Source organism: Camelus dromedarius, chromosome 22 (assembly GCF_036321535.1).
Source record: "Camelus dromedarius isolate mCamDro1 chromosome 22, mCamDro1.pat, whole genome shotgun sequence".
Classification (NCBI taxonomy): Eukaryota; Metazoa; Chordata; class Mammalia; order Artiodactyla; family Camelidae; genus Camelus; species Camelus dromedarius.
Genome location: NC_087457.1, coordinates 20,127,947 through 20,153,159, shown reverse-complemented (window position 1 = coordinate 20,153,159; position 25,213 = coordinate 20,127,947). Strand labels below are relative to the sequence as shown.

The 25,213-nt window shown below is 35.1% G+C and overlaps 1 protein-coding gene across 7 annotated transcripts in view; it reads left to right on the top strand.

Annotated features, from left to right (window-relative positions):
• DLC1 (DLC1 Rho GTPase activating protein) overlaps window positions 1-25,213 on the top strand; it is a 416,507-nt gene that overhangs the window by 148,732 nt on the left and 242,562 nt on the right. For all 7 annotated transcript variants that reach the window (XM_064477493.1, XM_064477492.1, XM_064477491.1 and 4 more), the window contains 2 exons: window positions 15,743-15,892; window positions 21,346-21,486. In XM_064477493.1, the coding sequence (XP_064333563.1) occupies window positions 15,743-15,892; window positions 21,346-21,486 (291 nt within the window). The remainder of the gene's footprint in view (window positions 1-15,742; window positions 15,893-21,345; window positions 21,487-25,213) is intronic.

Genomic DNA, 25,213 nt, shown 5'->3' with positions numbered 1-25,213 from the left:
CCTTTTAGTCATCAGCAAATATCTGTGGTTAAATAAAATTAATTTTATCAAATTGAATAACAGCACACATCAAAACAGAAAACCTGTGGAAATGTCATTCCTAATTTAATAGCCACAGATTGTTTAAGAAGGGCCTAGAAGTTTGATAATTGTAAAAATATTTTTTCCTTATTGCTTTATAATGGGATTCAACTGTTGCCAAAAAAACAATAAAATGAAACTTTACCGACCTAGCAGAGGATCCTCCTCACCAGCTTATAAAACAGGTCTCCTTCTACAAATCACTTAACTGGTAAATTTAGGTTCATCTTGAAATAAATATGGGAAATACTGTACCACTAGAGACCCCAGGCAGAGGTGGCACCATGAAGCATGGGGATTTCAGAGAGAGCAGAAGGGGTTCGTTGGCATTTTCTACTTAAAGTATATTTTTATGACAATACAATAATTTACCTTGTAAAAATATCATAATGAAAATCTGGAAAAGGGAAGCTGATGGGTGAAGAGAAGAAAATAGAAAGATGAATGGTAAGCTCGGGGGCCAGTGTAAACCTATGGAATTTAAGTCAACCACTCTGTGTGTGTTTATCACTGTGCTTTGCACAACCCTTTAGCAAAACCTAGTCTCGTGTCATCGCACAACTCAATGAGAATGCAGACTTATTTTTTAACATGTTCCACATCCTATAATATTCCTAAGCACACCTTGCACTTCCATGCCGTCCATCCCCCCAAGTCTTATTCAGTTTTCAAGGCTCAGTTAATTGTTGCCTTCTCTATGCAGCTGACCCCAAGATCACCCAGAGTCTCTTCATTTTTTTGTTTTGATAGCACTTTGCTCTGGTACTAAACTCATACTCATCCCATTTTATTTTGCTGCTTGTTTGCATAGCAGTCTACTAGAGGTAATATAAAATTATTAAAAGAAGAGAGGATTTGTTTTATTTCTTATACACAGCACAGGGTTATTGATCTAGTAGTTGCCCAATAAATAAGGGAAAAAATTTATACAGCCTCTCCCTGAAACCAGGACTAAAAGAAGAGCAATGGGCCAAATTTGCTCCAAGAGTAACTTAAACATTCAAAAAGAAGAGATGTACAGTCGCTAAAATACCCATTTTTCAACCAACGTATACATTAATCATGTATGGTTTTCCAGGGTATATACTTTAACCTTCTCTCCAGCTATCCTTGCAGTCAAAAACCTAGCAAGCCAACTGTTTTTTTATTAATTGAAGTATAGGCAATTTACAATGTTGTGTTAGTCTCTGGTGTACAACATGGTGATTCAGTTATACATACAGGAATATGTATTCTTTTTCATGTTCTTTTTAATTATAGGTTACTACAAGATATTGAGTATAGTTTCCTGTGGTATACAATAGGACCTTGTTGTTTATATATTCTGTATATAGTAGTTAGTATCTGTAAATCCCAATGTATCCATCCCTCCCTTTCTCCCCTGGTAACCAAAAGTTTGTTTTCTATGTCTGTGGGTCTGTTTCTGTTTTGTAAGTAAGTTCATTTGTGTCATCTTCTAGATTCCACATATAAGTGATATCATATGGTATTTGTCTTTCTCTTTCTGGCTCACTTCACTTAGTATGATAATCTCTGTGTCCATCCATGTTTGCTATAAATGGCATTATTTCATTCTTTTTTATGGCTTAGTAGTATTCCGTTGTATATATACATCACAACTTCTTTATTCAGTCATCTGTTGATAAACATTTAGGTTGTTTCCATGTCTTGGATACTGTAAATGGTGCTGCTATGAACATTGGGGTGCATGTATCTTTCAAATTAAAATTTCCTTTAGATACATGCCCAGGAGTGGGATTGCTAGATCATAGAGTAAGTCTATTTTTAGTTTTTTAAGGGATCTTCACACTGTTCCATAGTGGCTGCACCAAATTACATCCCACAACAGTGTAGGAGGATTCCCTTCTCTCCACTCCCTCTCCAGCATTAATTGCTTGTTAACCTTTAAATGATGGCCATTCTGACCAGTGTGAGTTAATACCTCATTGTAGTTTTGATTTGCATTTTTCTGATAATTAGCGATGATCTTTTCATGTGCCTATTAGCCACCTGTATGTCTTCATCGGAGAAATGTCTGCTTAGGTCGACTGCTCATTTTTCAATTGGGTTCTTTATTTTTTTTTGTTATTGACCTGTATGAGCTGTTTGTATATTCTGGGAATTAAACCCTTGTCAATTGCATTGTTTGCAAATATTTTCTCCCATTCTGTTGGTTGTCTCAATTGTTTCTTGATTTACTAATCTTAGACAATTTTTTCATTGGTAAAAAAGCTGCAAACCTCTAAAGTACTTTCCAGCTCTAAATTAGTAATTTGTGGTCTATTTGTTTCATAATTTCACCATGAAAATAACAGAATTTTATCACTAAGTACATTTCGATCTTCCTTGGGCTTCTGAGAAGACTGATACTGTATTGTCTTAAACTCGACCTTTTGAAAACACAGAAAGTTACTTTTATTAGTTGATTCAACCCTCATTAAATATGTATATTATATATATACCTCAACCATAGTATTTTAAGAAAACTTGAATCCTATTTTCAAATACTTACTATTATTAAGCTAACTCACAAGCTTTACTAGTCACATTTTACTCTGTGCTTATTTGTACTTCTACAATTAATAGCTCAATAATTACTACTCATTATAGGAAGTAGGTGCAGGTCAGACGCACAGGAGACTCATTGAATTTGACCATTTGAATTAAAAACCATAGAAACTTATGGGTCTCTTTTATGGACACATAGTTTATATGGAGAACAAGCAAGATACGTGGATAAAGCAAAAATTCTCTTCCATGTGCTGGAGAGATTCCCTAGGCAGAAATTTGGGTTAAGAGTTATGGCCATATTGGGAAAGAAGATACTGTTTGGTTTCCTTATGCACAAGAGGAAGGGAAACAAACAGGTCTTAATGATCTCAGGGAATTGAAGGATGAGTAACCTCAATATTTTGGAAGCAAAAGGCTATTTTTCAAATGTCCCTTTCCCTCAGAAGTATTATACCACAAAGACGTTTTTGAGTTTTCACTAAGTCTTGTAAGGACACAAACAATGAAGTACTCTGCTGCCAATGCATGTTCTAATCAGTGAATCTGAAAAGTTCCCTTCAATTAAAAAGAAAAATGAAAGTTCCCATAGTAGTTGTTTATGCTTTCTTTCTATAGAAACTTTGACTTTTAGAGATTGACAGTAGTATGTGGATGCTCATTAAAGATTGGGACTTAGGAGATAACTAATTGTTAACTAATCAAAAAATACTTTTGAGTCCTACTATGGGTAGTTCCTCTGCTAGGTCATTCAGTGGTTACAGAGAAGCATGAGGCTTCATCTTTTCTCACATGGACTTTAAAAATTGAGTAGTCTATATGTGTATGAAATACTTGATAATACAAGGGAGCTACTATTGACTAGTTATTCCTCTTCAAATTAGCAATCATCAAAAAGAGATCAATGAAAGAAATACGCTAAAAGTAGATGATATACATCCTGGAATTTAACTGTCATTGATTTTTTTTCAACTTTATTGAGGAACAGTTGACAAATATATTTATATATATTTAAACTATTCAATGTGATGATTTGAAACTTATATACATTGTGGAATGATTACCAAAATCAAGATAATTAACACATCCATTACCTCAGTTAACTCTTGTGTGTGTGGTAGGATGCTTAAGATGTACTCTCAGCAACGTTCAAGTGTACAGTACCATATTAACTATAGTCACCATGCTGTACAATAGATTCTCAGAACTTACTCGTCTTACAACTGAAAGTTTATATACTTTGACCTAAATTTCCCCATTTTCTCCTCCCCATAGCCCCAGGCAACTACCATTCTACTTTCTGTTTCTATGAAATCAGCTTTTTTTCTTTTTTTTAGATTCCACATATGTGATACCACACAGTATTTGTCTTTCTCTGGCTTATTTAACTTACCATAATGTGCTCAGCTTCATCCATGTTGTCACAAATGGAAGGGTTTCTTTCTTTTTTATGGCTGAATGTTATTCCATTATATGTGTGTGTGTATGCATAAATATATATAAACACATTTTCCTTAGGGATGATCCATTTATCCTTTGATGATCCATTTTTCTTAATATTGTAGAGGTGTTTCTAATGTTTCGCCATTACCCTCAATACTTTCAATTGTCTTATATTCTTAATCAAGTTAAGAATGTTGCCTTCTAAGTACTTGCTACCTGAGAGAGTTTTTGTTATTATTGTTCTATTTATTAAGTCACTAACAAGTGGTTTTAAAAAGGTTTTCAATGTTATGAATGACTTTTTGACTTTTTTTTGTTGTGTATTTTCCATTAATCTATTACTGTAGGAATTAATGGATTTCTTACTGTGGAATTACTCCGGTTGAGAATCTATTTTTATTGTCCTAATTTTTGTCCAAAGGCATGAAATGGCTCTCTCTGCAATATATTTCAGTGTTCCTCAGCCCTCACTCTACTTTAATTCATCTGTGGAACTTTTAAAAAAACACATTATGCTATGCCAACTGAATCGGAATTTGGTGGGTGGACACTTAGCATGTGGAAGTTTTCAAAGCTATACAAGTGTACTTATAATCATCCACTGTTGAGACCTATTGCTCTAATGTGTGTGTGTTCAGAGGTTCTCAGAATGTGGCTCCCAGCAACAGCAGCATTACCTGGGAACTTGCTGAAAACGCCATATTCCATCCCCATCAAAGACCTACTAAGTCACCAACAATCTGTGTTTAACAAGTTCTTCAGATAATTATGATGTGCACTAATATTTGAGAACCCCTGATAACATTTGTTGTTGACAGACAGAAAGACAGACAGAAGGAAGGGAGGGAGGGAAAGGAGAGAGGCATGGAGGGAAGGAGGAAGGAAGGAAGGAAGAGAAGGGGAAGGAAGGGAGAGAAGGAGAAAGAAAAAGAAAGGAGGGAGGAAGGGAAGGAAGAAGGAAGAAAGGAGCAACTCATTAATTAATAAGACAGTTTATCTCTAAATTTATAGATAAAAATAAAATAATGTCACTCCTGTGTGACAAAGTCTGTTTTTTAATATACGTGTATTTAGCCCAGATATCTCAATTCATGCAAGTTTATATGGGAAATAATAACCTTTTGGGTCACCTGTAGAGCTGAAGAAGAAAGTACCTTATAGAACTAAAAGTGTTAGTAGCTACCTGGGTAACAGGAAGCAAAGCTGACTTGAATCAAGAGACTTGGATTTTCCAGTTCTGCCATTAAGTCTGTAGCCTTAATAAAGTCTTAACTTGCCAAAGTTATTATCACATGGGAAAAAAATGAGAGGACTGGGCTAGAAAAGTAGTTCCCATACTTCTTCAATGCCAGGATTCGTCATTAATGTCAAAGCCACAAACACACATCACATGATAGAAGTTAGAAAATATACAATGGCAAAAATTTACTCTGAATTTGCTCATTTGTGGAAGATTTAGTACAAAATATTAACAATTTAAGTAAATGTGTAATCCTAAAAATATCACAAGAGCAGCCTCATGCATTTTTCATATTTAATTCTACTAAATTAAAAGTAAAGTGGCAAGTCTTCAACTTTTGCTTGGAATTATTATAACACTGACTAAGATACTGAGAAAAAAAAAATTCCATTCTTTGAAGTTGTATAACTAAATTTAAGAGGCAGTTAATGTTCATGCATTCAAGGAAACAACCTTGTGAAAGACCTCTCCACTGGAAATGACATTGAATTTGAAACCAGGGGTTTCCTCTGATATACCCAAGCAAGGCAGAGGTGTGTTAAGCCAAAGGAGCATTATTACATGAGTCAAAAAGAGAGTTGCCAGATAAAATATAGGATTCTCAATTACATTTGAATTTCAAATAAACAACAAAATATGTTTTAGCATAAGTATATCCCATGTAATATCCCGTGCAGTATTTGGGACATATACTAAAATATATATTTCACATTAATCTGAAATTCAAATATACTTTTTATTTGCTAAATCTGATAATCCTAGTTACAAATGAGAGAAAACATGGCATATTTGAGAAACCAAAAGTTCTGTATTTCTGGTACAGTATTTCCTAAAACATAGTGTGGTTTATGTGAGATTACATCAGATAGTATAAGGATTTTTTATTTTGATAATACATTATAAAAAATAGATTATCATTTGTAGTTCATATATTAGATGTATTTTTATAATTACATATAAAAATTCATTGTTTCAATTGAGATATAATTGACATATAACATATTAGTTTCAGGTGTACACAATAATGAATCAATATTTGTATATATTGCAAAATGATCACCACATTTACTCTGGTTAATATTCAATACTACACATAGTTAGACAATTTTTTTTGTAATGAGAACTTTTAAGATCTACTCTCTTTTGACCAAGGAGGTGAAAGACTTATATGCCAAGAAGTACAAAACAGACTGAGGAAATTAAAGAAGACTTAAAGGAATGTAAAGCTATCCCATGCTTTTGGATTGGAAAAATTAATATTAATAAAATCCACAAATGATAAATGCTGGAGAGGGTGTGGAGAAAAGGAAACCCTCCTACACTACTGGTGGGAATGTAGTTTGGTGCAGCCATTATGGACAGCAGTATGGAGATTCCTCAAAAAACTGAAAATAGACTTATCATAGGATCCAGCAATCCCACTCCTGGGCATGTATCTGGTGGGAACTCTAATTCAAAGATGCATGCACCTCAATATTTATAGCAGCACTATTTACAATACCCAAGACATGGAAACAACCTAAAAGTCCAATGACAGATGACTGTATAAAGAAGATGTGGTATGTATATTCAATGGAATACTACTCAACCCTAAAAAAGAATAAAATAATACAGTTTACAGCAACATGGATGGACCTGGAGATTGTCATTGTAAGTGAAGTAAGCCAGAAAGAGAAAGAAAAATACCATACATGGAATCTTAAAAAAAAAAAAAGACACAAATGAACTTATTTACAAAACAAACAGACTCACATAGAAAACAAACTTATGGTTACCTCGTTACCGGGGGGTGGGGTGGGGAGGGGACTGGAAGGGATAAATTGGGAGTTCGAGATTTGCAGATACTAAATACTATCTTTAAAATAGATAAATAACACATTTCTACTGTACAGGGAACTATATTCATTATCTTTTAGTAACCTATAATGAAAAAGAACATGACAAGAAATACACGTATGTATATATATGACCAAAGCATGCTATACACCGAATATTGACACGACATTGTAAACTTACTATACTTCACTTTAAAAAATAAATTAATAAAAAAGAGGGGAAAATCTTTGTACTTTTTGACCCCCTTCACCCATTTTGCCCACCCCCCCCAACCAACCTGCCTCTGGCAAGCACCAGTTTGTTTTCTGTATCTATGAGTTAAACTTTTTGTTTCTGTTTTTGTTTTTTTAGATTCCACATTTAAGTGAAATCATACAATATTTTTCTTTCTCTATCTGATTTATTTCACTTAGCATAGTAATATCAAGGTCTATCATGTTGTCACAGATGGCAAGATTTCATTCTTTTTATGGCTGAATAATATTCCATTATATATATACCACATTTTCTTTGTTCATTCGTCCATCAGTGGACACTTAGCTTGCTTCTGTGTCTTGGCTATTGTAAGTAATGCTGCAATGAACATGGTGGTGCCTTTATGTTTTCCAGTTAATGTTTTTGTTTTCTTAAGATAAATATCTAAAAGTGGAACGGCTGGATCATATGGTAGTTCCATTTTTTTTATTTTTTGAGGGACCTCCATACTCTTTTCCATAGTGGCTGCACCAGTTGACATTCCCACCAGCAGTGCACATCCTCACCAACACTTGTTATTTCTTGTCTTTTTCATAATAGCCATTCTGACAGGTGTGAACAAATACCTGATTGCAGTTTTGATTTGCATTTCTCTGATAATTAGTGATATTGAGCATCTTTTCATGTACCTGTTGGCCATCTGTATGTCTTATTTGGAAAAATGCCTATTTGGATCCTAAAAATGTATTTAACTGTAAAAAGGTGAACCTAACTGAAGAAAAATATTAAGAAATTTATAGTGGTCCTCAGAATGATTGAACTTGAGGAACACTGAGGAGATCAAGGAGAGTAATGAAAGGTGAAACTAGAAAAGTGAACAGAACCCAGCTCAACACAAGACTTTTTTTTCTAAATTAAATCATATCTTTTTATGGAAAAGGAATAAATTTTTCTTTATGTCTTTTTTTGTTATCCACATTAAAAATCATCATAATAGTCCTGAAAATAGTTTATGAAATATTAATGTTAAATATATGTTTTTCTTACGTTTTCAAATCAGAAGAAATCCTGTCTCCTTTGATACCTGAACCCAAAGAGCTGTTGAGAATTGTTAAAGAAAGAAAGAAAGGAAAAAAGAAAGAAGAAAAGATAAAAATAACCTGCAAGGATTTGCAAATATCATGTAGTCGTGATGACACAGAATATGTAATCAATCCAGAAAGACTGACTTTGTGTCTATAAATGTATTAAGTGACTTTAAATGTCAGTCTACAACTTTAGCAGTTAAAGTGAAGACTGGTTTCAGAGTGCTTACCAAATTATTTAGGTAGAAATTATATCGCAGCCAAAAATGAGCCTTTAAAGCCAGGGGAGGAAATCATCCTCAGGTTCCCCTGGGACAGACAGGAATTGCCACCCACACAACCCTTTCCCCATTCACACCTGCCACTTCTAAGTGCTCCTCAGGACCAGCTGCATAAATGTCCTTTGAAACCATCCAGAAGACTGTGTCGGCAATTTACAAAAGTCTCGGCTAAGAAATGCTCCATTTGAAGCTTCACTGGAGTTTAAAAACTGAGTAAAGGAGAGACCAGTTTTCATCATATGCATTTTAAATAGGAGATAAATAGCGAACATAAACACTTAATGTAAAGCCACAGTTTACATATCAGTTAAAAGATGTCTTTCAGCAACTTTAAATAAGGATATTATTTATCTCTCTCCACCATCTAATATTAAATGATATTAGCATATGTTATTATTAATTAGAGATAATATACAAAGATTTTGTGGTTGAACAGACTATATCTGGCAAGTAGGAGATAATTGCTGGGGTTTTCTGTTACTTCCCAGTCCATATAAGTTTCATCTTAAAATGCGCCCGAATATAAATTAAGGCTAACTTATTTAACTTGCCTAGAAATTCTGACATAAGATAATACATTATTTTTAGCTTCTGTCGGTCAATTCAGATGAAAATCTTCACTGCTTCTGAAGAAACAAAGATTTAATAACTTTCTGGTTCTTTAAGCAGGATATTATACTAAGACAGGAAAGTCTAGAATGAGGAATTTATTGTCAAATGAAATTTATAACACTAATACAAGATTTCATACTAGTCCAGCTGGCTGTAGATCAAATAATTCAGAATGAAGTTGAGCCAAGTCTTTTGCTAAAAGGTCCCTTTCTTTTACTGGTGAGCAAGGAGAATTACCAGCCTAGAATAGCCAGTAAGATGCACATGGAATCAAAGACAGTGTAGGGGCCAGAACCTTGGATTATGAATCAGAAAGTCTTAGTTCTATCCCTGGCCTGGCCTTTAATTTATGACGGCTGTCTATGCGATGCCACAACTCATTGACAAGCAGAACATTCAAGCAATAGTGTGTTTGCTGAGCCAAACTCTACTATTTGGAAGCATCTGGGTATTTCACTGAATTTTTTGGTTCTCTTCCAAATGCTTGACATTAGAAAAATAGAGCCTGTGCGTCCCTGGGGGAGGCACTCTTTCCTCTGGACTTCATGTTTGCCCAGTCTGTGAAATACCCAGCAAGTTGCACTTCCTCCCCACTCACTGTGTGTGTTGTGTTCTATGTTGTTCAATAAAGAGCATCTGGATAAAAAGGAGGGTCAGAATTATTTTCTTAAGATGGAAAGAAACAAAGGTAGTGGAGGCTCCTGTTCAAAGGATTTCAATTTACGTCCCCGTAGAGAATGACCCACTAGAAACTCTGTTTATCTCCCCCAAGATACCACTGCGATCTAAGTGACTTCACTGCCCAGGGATTAAATAACCCTTGGAAGTAAAGAGGGAGCATCTTTCAGATTGCCCAGTAAACAACCATGTGTGGCTTGGCTATGTTAGGTTTTTGACAACAAATCAAATAGAAAAGAAGTTTCTCTCCTAATTTGCCTAAGAATCCACTGACTTGTGTCTGAAAAAGATACAAGTGAAAATTTCTTTCATAGCAGCTACATATATTATCTATACCTTGACAACAGCTGGTTATAGTCTCAAGACAACAGGATGTTTCTGTTCTTAGCATGACAGGCACATACTGGGAAAAAGAGACATATATCACACTGTTGACTCAAGGTCAGGTCACAGTCAACAAAATACTTTTCCTCATTAAACAAGCAGATTGTGGTTATCCAATTAAGAATAGCCTGTTCATATTCTAAGCAGGCACTTAATTCTTAGGCACATTAAAGGGGGTATATAGAATGAAGGGAAATAATTGCTTTCTCTGCCTTCATGGTCAGAGAACATGTAGAGTAATATATTTAATTCTGGGCATCAACCATTAATTGGGTCATTGACAGAATTATGTCATATCCAGAGAAGTGTAAACAGAACTTATAAGGATTTGAAAACATGTCAGATGAGAAATTATTAAAGGAACTGAGGGTTATTTACCTAGAAAAGGAAGAAATGGGCACAAAATAGTTTTTCAAGTATTTGAAAGGCTGTTTCATGGAATAGGCACTCTATGCTGTTTAGCTCTGGAGGCAGAAAATGGGAAGTGAGAGGAAGGCAGAATTTGACTCCATAACATTTCTAAATATTGTAACTGTACAAATATGAAATTGGTTGCTTCCTAGGAAATGATGTATAGCATGTAGTAGGTGGTCAATAAACATACCTTGAATGATTGTTAAATAGAAGTGTAAAGAATTGAACCAGATGCTTCAAAGGCTTCTTGCAATAAATTGTGGTTATTGGTGTTCTTCCAAAACATAGTTTCTGTATGTTGGAAACAATGGAAACCAGGTTGTGGGAGGTAAGAAAGAATACATGATGCTAAAATGGACCTTAAATTTTAAAGTGTACCCATGGAAGGAAAGCAAAATGGAGTATTGGAAAGAGACTAGGACAAAGAGTAGGGAGAGCCAGGCTCTAGGCTGCTAAGTTTACCAGTGAAGGTGGGATCTGGACTCAAAACTCCCTGTTACTCTCTTTTCTCATCTGCAAAGTCAGGACATTGGAACCAATAATGGCTGTCTTGGGCTTCTAGGTTTCTAAGGTCTTAAATGTTGAATGAAGTATCCAAGTGGTGCAATGAGTAACTTAAAGAAATGAGTTTTGACTTATTTAAGTGAAAATACAAATATAAAGATATGTTCATGGTAATTAATTTTAAAGAATTTTATATACATAGATAATGGATAAAACCAGGAAGGCAGATAAAGAAGCCACTACTAGGGAAAAAAAGAAGAACACTAAATTTAAATCTTTTATATTACCAAACTCTGTCTGGGCAAGAAGAGCAAAAGTTAGGGAAAGTAAATACATTAAATAAATAAAATGTTATTTTTAATAAAATGTTTATTTAATATGCTATTATGTTGACTAAACCAAAATTATAGCATTGGTTTAGTTATCAATGTTTCCATTCAAGTCAGATTCTAAAAATGATTCTCCATCCTGCTGGTCCCCACTCCCAGCATGTGTTGGAACCATGCATCAGCTAACATCAGCTTACAGGAGCCAACTGTGTGCATCTCTTCCAACTTTGCATTCAGTAATGCCTAATTGGTAGCTTGAAATCGGCCATGGCTAGGGAGATACTTATACTACAGAAAATCAGCACACATAACTACAAATTAGGAATTTTTATTTGGAGATCCAGTTGCTAAACATTTACCAACATATCACGACTCACCCACTCCCTACTTCCAGGAAATAGGTTCCCAAAAGAATTCCTTATTCTTTTTCACTTTGATCTCAAAATATGTAGGACCCTGTTATAAAAAGTTTCTATTATTTCTTTATAATCACTGTAATGTGGGTGCAATTCGGACCTCAGCAGGAAAAGGACTATGGCTAGAACTAGAACAGTAACCTTAGGATAAATTGAACTATTTAGCATGTATTTGTCGTGTGGCATTGCTGGATATAAAATATGGTGAGGATTTTTAAAAGTTTGGTTGTCAGTATGTGGTGAGAGCTCAAAAATTTTAAAACATAGTAAATCACTAATTTGCTTACATCCTGCCCATGGTCCCATTGCACAAAGAATAAAATTGACCTCTTTACGGTGACTTTCATAACAGGATATAATTTTCCTCATTTTGCCCTAGCACTCACTCACTCTCCCTTTCACTTCCCCTGGCCCAGCTTCTCTAACCTTTTTTCAGATCCTCTTACTCACCAAACTCATTCTCACCTTAGCATCTTTCACTCCCCACCCTGCATGGGACACTACTTTCCCAGTTCTTTCTCCTCCTTCCTCCCTCCTCCCTCTTCTTCCTTCCTTTTCTCTCTCTCTCTCTCTGCATCTCTGTCTCCATCTCTTTCTCTCCTCTACCTAATTTGTTTTCACGCCATCATAGTTTACTCTCACTTCCACAGAAAGCTCTTCACTGACCAACCCCCACAAAGTGGGACATTCCCCCTGTAGTTACTGTGTACCTCATTACCGTATTTATTTTCTTCTTACACTTGTCCCTGTCAGAAACTATCTTATTTCTGAATTTGTTAACTTTCATTATCTGTCTTCTCATGGTTACTGTAATATTCAGGACAGCAGAGATTTTATGTCTCTTATTCACAGATGAACATTTTGTCCTTTTAATCGTGCTTGGCCCAGAACAGCTGTGACTGCAGAGGAGAAGGCAGGAAAGATGGAAGGGAGAGAATTTCGCATCTTGGCTTTGCTTTAAGGAGGTTAAGTTACTGAAAGACCTAGAACTTCATGGATAGGCAGCTTCACTTATTAAGAAGTTCCTCTTCGTGGCCTGTAGTGACAGTATGAAATGAAAGCTCCACTGTAGGATTCAGCCTCGCCAGAATCTGCAAATACACAGCTCTGTTTTCAGGCATGAGCTGTTTGCTGGAGTTTCGCCACAGACATATGAAAGGTTAGAACTTTGAGAAATATTCATACTTGGGCTTTAACAATAAGGACAAAAGATTTATCCAAAGCATCTGATTTGAATCCAACTCTGTTTTGTGGCATTTAGTGAATGTGTAACATACGATAACAGTCTGCGTACTTGGCACTTTGGGCAGATGTTGTAATGGATGGTGGATAAGGAAGCATCCATGAGGGAAAGGGAAAAGAAATGAGCTTATTTCTCTAAAGAAATATCTTAGACCAAGGCTGTTTGACCTTATTCTTTTGGACAGATTATTCAAAATAATTTGATGCCCAGCCCATGGATTTGAAAATGTTTTTAAAGCACAATCTCAGCATCCAGTTAATTCAAAGACAAATTGTTTCTGAGGCTACTGCTGATAGGTCTAGGATAGCTGCAGGATATACTGTTTTATCCGACATTGACTTAATAGCTGGAAGAATATCAAGACATATTTTCTAAGGATTTAGGAAGTGTTATTTCACTGGCTTCTATTGATTTTAATATTATTATATTATTATTATTATTCATGAAAACATATTGTGTATGCAATGTAGACTTGACTCTGTATCTGCCAGTAGAAAAACTGAATCTTTGTGCTTGAGGATGTTATGACTGGGGAATGAAGGACAATTACACAAAAACACACATGGCTATATAGAGAGATGCAAAGAACATTAACTTGTCAAGCACAACTTGGTGCTTCTAAAAAGAGAAGGAAATTATATAAGCAAACACACTGGAGGAGTAATAAGGGGGACTCTCTTCTATTCAGTAGGATTCTTCCATTTTGGGGTTATTTAGAAGAGAGTTAAACTCAATAATCTCTAATATTTCTGGGACTCTATTTTAAGGTGTAAGTAGGGTTTTACTATAAATAGCATTCTTTTGAATATAACAAAATTCTGTAGCATTGAGGGCTATGATATATAGTAAGGTTCAGGCTTGTTTGTTTGCAAGTATCCTGGATCTTCTAAAGCCCAGTAAACTTTCTGGTGACGAAAGTTCTGTAATTCTCTGTCAGAACCTCATTAAATGTTTTAGACAGCAGGGATGATGAAAAGAAAGTTTAGAAAAAGTCACAGCATAGGACTCTAAAGGAATTAACAAGACTCAAAAAGATTCTTAATTTATTCTCAAAATTAATGTCTTTGTGGAAACAGTACTAGGTCTTTCAATTTAACATTAATATTTAAACCAAGCACAGGTTCCGCTTACCCCAACAACTCATCGATGTTAGCTGAATTAATGAATTTTTAACCAACTTAATCTAATAAACCAATTATTTGACTTCTGAAATATAATTATTTTTAATATTAACAGTCTGCTTTAACTGTTTAAGGTAGAGAGAGCCCTAAAGAATTAGATGAATCCACGAAATTATCCCAGTCCTTGTTCTTTGGGGTCTCTCTTAATAGTGACTAGGGAATTTACAGAGATTAACAGAAAAAGTCCCCAAAAAAGTAAACGATCTGATTCAGCCAGTCACCTCATTCATGCCACTACTAATCGCATCACATCATCAAATCCTCCAGCTTACTCCCTCGTACTCATGTAGTTTCCCTTTGAGGTCACCCTTGGTGGGCCTTTTAAAGCTGACTTCACCCAGGTAAATATCTCAGACAGATGAGAAGCTGGCAGCATGAGCCACAAATGATGATTTGCCTCAAAAGTGCTGATCCTGAATCCATTACATCCCTCAGTAGAGTTTACCTCTAAGGAGCCTTACAGTGCTTTCCATGTTTTGTTTTTTTTTTTTTGTTTTACCCAATACTGCCGAAACCTGATACCTTGCACACTATAAATGATTAAGAAGATTCCTAATACTAAGTGACTTGATTTGAACACAGAAGAATAGTAAATAGTCATGCCCAAACAACTCCATACGGTCAATGAGAAGCTTTGGCTTTTTCAAAAATGAAAGTATTTCCATAAATATATGTCTATATTATGGAGAATTCAGAATAAGTAACCATGATTCATCTGATTTTGGAGGCTTTTTACAAAAGTGTGTCAAAGAAAAAGAAGCTTGAAAATATATATTGGCAATGACATAACTTGAAGCAGCAGTAGGTAAATGGCCCCATGCAAAAAAATAAAACAAACAAACAAACAAAACCCTGCCTTGATTATTTTCCTTTTTTTTTACTATACTCAGAAATATTCATTCAAAAATATTATCATATATGCATTCTTAAATGTCTAACCCACAATTATTAGTATGTTATAATTGATTTGTACCATGACAAAAGAAGAGTAAATATACAACTTTTCCCAAGAATAATTAATCAGAAAGTAGTAAATATATATCAGTACTCATTGATGTTATACTTTTTTCCCATTGAGCTTTGCTCTAGAAGATATATATTTAATATTCATGTAAAATGCTTTCTTGGCAGAAGGTCAGTATCTTCCCAATGAAGAGCCCATTGATGGTACAGAATAGAACTTCCCTTCCCCCTTAAGTAGAAAACTGCCTATTATTCAGTGTCCTTTTTGTCACATTGAAGAACAGGGGACTTTTTATTCTTTCCAAGAAATGGCCTTTCAGATTCAGTAACAACATGTTCTGTTCCTCAGGAAATAAGAGAAGACCGAGATAGGGCACGGCTAGACTCGATGGTGCTGCTAATCATGAAACTGGACCAACTTGATCAGGACATTGAGAATGCTCTCAGCACCAGCTCCTCTCCATCCAGCACGCCCACCAACCTGCGGCGGCAAGTTCCTGTGAGCTTCCTACTTTCCACTTTTTTGCATGTGAACACGGTATCTCTACTTGGTACAGTCCCTCTTGCAAATGAAACATCTTTGATGGCACCATCTTCCCCCACATGACCTTGAGATCACTCATAATTCCAGGCTTCATGCGGGGGGCCATAAGAGAAGTGTGTGTGATTTAAAAGAAAATGGTTATTAGACAGGAAAGAGGGTCACTTTAAAAAATTATTTTGCTTCCTAGTGATCAAATTCTCTTCATTGCTGTTCCCCTAATTGTCTGTCTTCTCTGATATGCTATACATGCCATCAACAATGTTCTGTTTATCTTGAATATTTTATTTTCAGTGTCCCACAATGTACATTGCATGTAGAAGATGGTTAATAAATATTTGCTGAATGGATCGATGGATAAGGTGGGTGGATGAATGGTTGGGTAGATGAATGGATGGATGCTGATTGAACTAACCCACCATATTACAATGAAGAGTTTAGATGAAATCAACTTGAGAGCACTCTAAAATCTACTCAGTGAAATTCCCAGGCAGAATCACTTACTTCTTCCCCGGTGTTGCTGTAGTGTTTTGCACATACTTCAGTAGGACAGGCATCCAAATGGAGGAGATGCAACCAAAGTAGTATCCTGAAGACTAACAAGAAGGGATGTTTTAACCTGTTTACATATGAAGGCTGTATAGAAGCTTCATACTCATTTTCATCAACTCTTTTAAAACCACATTTTTCAATAGGAGATGCTTCTCAATACTTTTTTGCCAATAATGTAGGTGTGGGATTCATTTTATCTTTTAAATTTTTCTGGTGTGAATTGCTAATCTCTCCCTATCTCTTCAGTCTCTCCCCTTTTACTCTATATTGACCTTTCCTCAGTCTCATGTATTTAGGGGAAAAAAGCACAGCCCGTATTTCTGCTAAATACAGTTCCATACTATTATCTCCTCCCAGAGAGCAGAATAGCTCTTACCTGCTAGATATGGTTCTTTGCTGAATGGTAAAGACAATACAAAACAAGAGGTAAGGTGGGTGATGATTTTAGGATTTGCCTACATCTATATCTTCTGCCTTCATTTAAAGTATAAACTGGATTTTATATTGCATGCAGTATCTCATGGACCATCATCACCACTGCTCAAATATGATTGATTCTGTAAATAAAAATCTATTTCTGAGTTTCCAGTTCAGCAGACACTTGGAATAGGCAAAATAATACAGTAGAAACAAACTTTGGAGTCTGCAGGTCTAGGTCACTTCCCAGCTCTACAAATGAATATCTGAGAATATAAGGAAATTATTTAATTTCTCAACTTCTAGTTCATGTAAAAAATGAAAAGGAAATTTTGTCTCCTACTTAATGGCTTATTGGGAGGAGTAAGTGAAGAACATATATAAGATGCATTGCAAAGATCTGGCACAGAATACATATTTAGTATTTGTTAATTCCTTTTCCTTCTCCCGTGTACTCACTTACGTCAAGCAGTGGGCTAAAGATGAATAAGATGTAGCCTGAATCCCTCAAAACTTCTTTTTGGTCTCTGTTTTTCTAGGTCATCCCTTTTTCTTTATTTCAGTTCCTTGGTATTTAGAGCTAATTGTAACATTCTCTCATCATCAAAAATTTTTCCACATATGATTTCCATTCCTTTTGATAATTGTGCCATGGAATAAGTGGATTATTACAGATGACTATGACCTTGATTGTCCACCAAGGAGTAGTGTCCCAGATTCGGGGAAGAAACTCCCTCTGCCACAGCTTCATACTCCATTGTGAATGTACAGTTTAGCAGAGAAGGCAAGACATGCAGTGAAACAGTGACCTCAGTTTGAGATTATTTGTGAGAAAGGGCTGGAGTGAGTTCTACATGTAATAAAGGATGTAAAAGATGATATAGGCTGGAGTCTTTAAGGATGGCTTTAGTCTATGGCCATACCACCCTAAACGCGCCCAATTTCATCTGATCTCATAAGAATGGCTTTAAAGTTACAAAATATTAAAATAAGGATAGAGGTAAAAATTATAGTAGTCTGCTTTGAGAGAGCCTGACAAGTAAGGGTCAGACAGATCTGGGTTTTAATGCCACGCCTGCCACAGAATGTGGATTTGGTCAAGTTACTTGCTTTAAGCTTTGGTTTTATCATCTATCAAGTGATGATGATAAAACCTGCCATGTAGAGTTTGTGAACACTGAAGCAGAGTAAGACTGTTACAGTGTTGTCTTTAAATGGTATATATTTTCAATATTTATCATTTCACCTGAGAATTATTAGAAAAATGCAAGGTTACCTTGTTATTTACTTAATCAGATCATAAACAGGATGGCAAAATTAATGCAAATGATTTCTGATATACATAAAGGTCAAATATAAATACCTTGTAAACTACCTGCTATTACGATTATGCATCTGATATTTATAAATTACCTGTTGTTTATTACCATCCATTTGATGTTGATTCAATTTGAAATTTTAATGAATCATTTTTCTGTGATGGTAAAATGGTGTTTGTAATTTCCATGCAAAAAAAAAAAAAAAAAAAGAATAGATGACCACTGATCTGAAATCACTCAGAGCATGAGAAATTTGGTTAGGGTTCTGTGTTTTATACACATACTCTTGAGAATATAGTGTTTTTGTTTCATATTTATTATTGTTGTGTATATTTTTATTGAGATATAGTCAGCTTACAATGTTGTATGAAAGTGTACAGCATAATGCTTCAATCATACATGAACATAGATATATTCATTTTCATATTCTGTTTCAGCATAGGTTACTACAAGATATTGAATATATGTTGTGTATATCTTTTGTACTCTTTCTATCTTTGTTTTTCCCTTTTTTCTTTTTTTGTACTTTTATTGAGATATAAGTGACTTATAATATTGTTTAAGGTATACAATGTGATGATTCGACACAGTTATATATTGCAAAATAATTGCCACAATAAGGTTAGTTAACCCATCCATCAACTGTATAACTACAAATGTGTGTGTGGTGAGAACATTTAATATCTACTTTCTTAGCAACTTTCAAGTATATAATACAGTGTTGTTAACTATAGCCACAGAAGTGAGTATTAGGTACCCAGAACTTATGCATCTTATAACTGGAAGTTTGTACCCTCTGACAGACATTGCCCCCATTTCCCCCACCCCCATCCTCCGGTAACCACCACTCCGCTCTGTTTCTATGAGTTTAGCTTTTTATTAGAATCCGCATGTAAGTGAGATCATCACAGTATTTATGTTTTTCTTTCTGGCTTATTTCATTTAGCATAATGTTCTTAAGGGCTATCCGTGTTGTGACAAAAGGCAGGGTTTCCTTCTTTTCTATAGCCAAATAATATAGCTTTGTGTGTGTGTGTGTGTGTGTGTGTGTGTGTGTGTGTGTGTGTGTATCACATATTCTTTATCCATTCATCCATCAGTAGACACTTGGGTTGTTCCCATGTCTTGGCTATTGTGAATAATGCAGCAGTGAACACAGGGTTGCAGATATCTCTTTAAGACAGTGATTCATTCCCTTTGGATGTGTACCCAGAGGTGAGATTGCTGGGTCACATCTATTTTTAACTTTTTGAGGAACCTCCATACTGTTTTCCAAAGTAGCAGTACTAATTTACATTTCCACTAGCAATTCACTTTAATTCCCTTTTTTCCACATTCTCTTCAACACTTGTTATTGCTTGTCTTTTTTATAATAGCCATTCTAACGGGTGTGAGGTGATATATCGTAGTTTTAATTTGCATTTCTCTGATAATTAGTAATGTTGAGCATCTTTTCATGTACTTGTTGGCCATTTATGTGTCTTCTTTGGAAAAATATCTATTCAGGTACTCTAAATTTTTTAATCAGATTATTTTTTTTGCTATTAAATTGTATAGATTCCTTATATATTTTGGATATTAACCCCTTATCTGATAATAAGGTTTGCAAATATTTTCTCCCAATTCTATAGATTGCCTCTTCATTCTTCTTTTGATTGTTTGCTGTGCAGAATCCATTTAGCTTAATATAATCCTGCTTATTTATTTTTGCTTTTATTACTTATGCTTTTGGTGGCATATCCAAAAAATCGTTGCCAATGCCAATGTCAAGAAGCTTTTTGTCTATGCTTTCTTCTAGGAGTTTCATGGTTTCAGATCTTACATTTACATCTTTAATTCATTTCAAGTTAATTATTGTGAGTGGTGTAAGATGAGGGTCCATTTTCACTCATTTCCATGTGAATATTCAATTTTCCCAACACCATTTATTGAAAAGACATTTTCCCCATTGAGTATTTTTGGCTCCCTTGTCAAATATTAGTTGACTGTATATGCATGTTTTATTTCTGGGCTGTCTGTTCTGTTCCATTGGTGTGTGTATCTGTTTTTATGCAAGTACCATGCTGTTTTGATTACCATAGCACTGTAGTTTGAAATAAGGAAATGTGATGCTGCCAGCTTTGTTTTTCTTTCTTAAGAAAGAAAGATCTTAAGATTGCTTTGGCTGTCCAAGATCTTTTGTGGTTCCATACAAATTTTAGGATTGTTTTTTCCTGTTCTGTGAAAAAATGCTATTGGAATTTTGACAGGGGTTGCACTGAATCTATAGATCACTTTGGTGGTATCAACATTTTCACAATTTAAATTCTTCCAATTCAGGAACATAAGATATCTTTCCATTTATTTGCCTTTTTCAACTTCTTTCCTCAGTGTCTTATAGCTTCTAGTGTACAGATCTTGCACCTCCTTGGTTAAATATTACATTTGTAAGCCTAGTTTTTCTTTCATAAAACAATATTTAATGAGCATGTTCTAGGTGCCAGGCACTATTCTAAGCCTGGGGATGTATCAGTGAACAAGACAGGTGAAGTCCCTGCTCTTGTGATACATAGATTGCAATAGAAGGAGACAATCAAGGATTAGAAAAAGAAACAAATGAAAGATAGACAGAGATATATACAGACAGATATATGGATACATACATATATGCATGCATAGGTAGAGATGGTGGATGCATATAATTGATATGTGGTAGATAAGGTAATGAGATTGCAAAATAGAGAATGATATGCTGTGGAGGTTGAAGGGAAGAAACTATTTTAGCTTGAAATGTTACTCAGGGTCACACAACAAGCAAGGAGTGTCTGTGGGCTTCTACCTCCTTGACAGCAGTGCCTGAGCTCCCACTACTGTCCCTTCCAATTCACAATTGGCTGTTAAATTATCAAAGTAGTAATACTACCTCTTTTTCAGCCTTTGCGTTCTAAAACCAGACCCTCTTAAGAGTACAATTGTTAATACAAAAGAATGTCTGATTTGGGTGACATGGCAATGTCAGCTGTCTTAACTCTGGTGTGTCAGTGTGTGTTGGGAGAAAGAGGAGGCAGAAGAGTGTTGGAGGCAGGGAGAAAGGCCTATAGAGAGCATGGATATGCCCCTCTTATCAATGCGTTTTTTAAACAGGATCTGGAATCAGGATCTGACAGTGGAGCAGATACCACTTCAGTGAATCAGACACAGATAAACTTGTCTGCTAACACTGAGTCCCCTGATCTACCATCTTCCACCCCGGTGGCCAGTTCTGGAACCAAACCCAAGTCTACGGTAAGTTGTAAATGATAACAGTCAGTTTCAACTTGAAGTGTTGATGATCATCAGGTAAGAGTTGATATCTCATCCATTTAATTTAGAAGAAATGCTCTTGGATTCTTAGTTGCAGTGACTTGATAGTATTTAATTAAGTACTACCCAACGTATGCTGTTAGTTTGTTTTATAAATGATAACACAAGTAATTTACTAAAATAGGTAATTATTCCAGAATTTTGCAAAATATGGTATTAAATTTTGTTGCTGGATACTCAGAACTTTAAAGAACCAAGAATGCAAAATCTAAAGATAACTCTCCCTGTGTTATTATCCTGACTACACAGTTTACCAGTTGGAAAATTGATGGATGGATGGATAGATGAAGAGGTAGAGACAGACACGTAAGATCACACACATCATGAAGTTTATGTGGATATTAAATGATATAGTGCATGTCACATGCTTAGTGAAATCCCTGGCACAGAAAAAATACTGAACAATGTTAAACTACTATCATTTTTATGATGATGCTTCATGGACTTAACAATGCTACCAAAACAAACGAAAAGGAGAATTACCACATATAATAAAACAGCACCATGAATTGTGAAAAAAAGACATTTTCCTTTAAGTAAAAAGTTGAACTGCAACTGAAAAGCAGTATTTGACTCTAAAGGTAACATTTATGGAGGAAGTAATTACTACTTCAAATATCTAAAGTCCCAGCAGCTCCAAAATAACCTTTCCTAGTTTAGTGAAAATCACAGTGTCGTATTATTTTTTTAAATGCCTGTGTTAGCTTAACACAGAGAAACAAGTTTGGATTGCTTGTTTGCCTGCCTTTAAAATAAAAGGCATGTCTGAAATAAAACTCAAAAGAGAATACTTGAATTTAAAACATCGTAGGTGTGTTCATTTGCAAGAATATCTAAAGTATTTTTGATGGAATAAATATTTATTGAACACCTACAACGTGCCATGTGTTATGCAAGATGAAAAAGACTTGGAGAGCAATAAAAATATATTCTCTGCATTTAAATATCTCACAGTCTAGCAAGGGAGGGAGATATGTAAACAGTGAAATGCAATGACTTGCTTTATGTGTTATGTATATTGGAAATAAGAGGTAATAACCTATTACCTGATACTATTTTGTGAGACACTGAAAAAGTAGGGTCAGAAATAATGTGTGCCAGTGGGCAGACTGCAGTGAAATGGTGCTCTTCTTTTTCACGATGAGTAGATAATGTTGAGATGCAAAGTTCAAATATGAATCCTAACAATCTCATTTTACTACAACCTTATTAAGAAAAAAGATAAAAGCCTCTCAACAGTTTTAGCTTAAAGCTTTGGGAATCGTTGGAGCATTGGTTTTCTGAACACTGGGGACAGGTGTGGGACTGATATGTAAGAAGGTAGTAGAAAGGAAGGTGAATTCCCTCTTTAAAGATATTTATGCTTAAATTTGCTTCTTAAAGCACCAACTATTATCCTGAAGAATTTTTCACTATGAAATTTTTTCTGTGTTCACCTTTTACTTTAGAATAATTACCAATGGTATCGTCTTTCTCCCTTGGAACATACGTATTTTAGTATGTGGTCACCGTATAATTTGTAACAACAGCTAAAATTCTGTGTGCAGTTCTTTCACTACTCCCGTGTTTGTAAAAGTGGCCAGTGTATTTCCATTGAGATATGTACCTAATTTTTATGGTTACTGTCTTCAGTAAAGTTTCAGAATGAGATACATAAAACCATCAGTTTTCCTAGGACTTTAATCCTTCAGTAGACTTTTATGATGGGTTCTTTTTCAAATTTTTCATGTATTGCCATATCAATTGACCAAACTATTCACCCCACAGGCAAAATTAAGAAATACTTAAAATCAGTTATTGAATAGAAATATGTTTTTTTCATGCACCACAAATCAAATATTAATTGAAAAGTTGTTAACTTGGAATAAAATCAGATATGGAGATTTATATCCATCTGTTCATGTGTGACTCGTTTCCCAGGCATACAATCATATCTTCGTAGTGATGCCATAACTCACTAGTCAGTAAGCAATGAGAATCAGTGTGCAACTGACTTGGCCTCAAAACACAATGTTCCCCTTTAAGACACCCAAAACCTGCTTAACGCATCCTGACCAACAGCACAGGCAGAGTTAGATGACTGGACACGCAGCTGTGTTCAGCCACTGAACTATAATCTAGTCAAATTCTCTAGCCGGCCGTGAGAGGTACCCAGGGAGAAAAAAAAACCATTCCACTGTCAAAAGCAACTGACTTTTAGGAAGTTTTTTTAAGAAAATGGCCAACAATATAGCTTGAAAAACAGGCTTTTGTGATGGCGTAAGGGCTGTTTTAATGTGTGTGCAAGCTTTATTTTTTGCTGTTACTGGCGTTGTTATTCTTTTGAATATACTCTCTTTATACTACAGTTTAAAAATAATTCTTGGGCCATGGGTTAATTTTATGTTATTGTCCTGGGTTAAAATATTAGAGAAGAATTTTATCTATCTTATGAGATACTAAATTCCCTTCAACTTGGAGCTTAGGGAATAGATGTGTGATGGCAGTTCTGCTATTTTGCGAAAAGAGAGAAAGCTCCAGTGTTCTGCAGAGCTGTTCTTTTCACCATGAACTAAAATTTCAATTTTAATATTAAGTAGAAACATTAAATTCAGAGAACAGCTACTTCAAACATCCGCCTAAAATGAACTAACCTTCTGCTCCATAATGTCACCCTTTTACAGAATGCTTACTTGCATTTCAGAATTATTTAATGTTACACTTGATTTGCTGCTGTGAAGTCTATTTATAATGGTGACTAACTACCACAAATATTTGGCTTTCTTTTTGTGCATAAGGTCTCTGGATTCTAAGTGCCTATTTTTCAATACGTTTTCTACTTTTATATTTATTATTAGAAGAAGACCAATGAATAATCTTTAGATTTTTTTCATGAATGCCATGTATATATATCATGCTGAAAATGGAGCATTAAAGTAGATTTCTGAGATGTATTTGAAGCAAAAATTTAAAACATTAAAAGGTAGGTTATCCACTGCCAAAAAACACATTAGAAACAAGATCTGGTGCTTCATGTCAAAAATCTCATCCGTTTCTTTCTTAAATTCTTTGTTTTGTTCCTTTGAGGCAATCTTATAATGCCTTTCACATAAGACACTTCTGCAAACCCATTTGTAATCATATCATTTTATATATAGTGCTTTGATTGACTGTAGAGCTGTATTTGACATCCCACTGACCAGGGTATTCTGTTGCTAGAGCTGATCCTGTATTAGTTGATATAAGGTCATTACATGAAAGATTTTAAAGCTAGGCACTAAAACAGGTTTTGTCGTCATTTTTCTTAAAGATACTGATTATTGTAGGTGGTCATTCAGTCACCATTAATCATACATTTATGAAGAAAGAGACACCAAGCCCAAGATAAAGAAAACTATATGTTTTATTTGTAAAATAAGTACTGGAGAATCAGGGAGGGTATTCTGCTATGTAGAGTAACATCAGTTTCATAGAGAAGACAACTCGTCTCGTTGACATGTGACTGAGAGGATTCTAACAAGAGGGTTGAGAAACTCAAACATTTGGGCATGTTGGAATCCCAGCTAGACAGAGCAGCTTTGAGTGTATCCGAAAGTATATGAAGGAATGTTGGACGATATTGGCATTTATATCAGAATGTATTGAATACTGGAATTACAAAATAACCCTC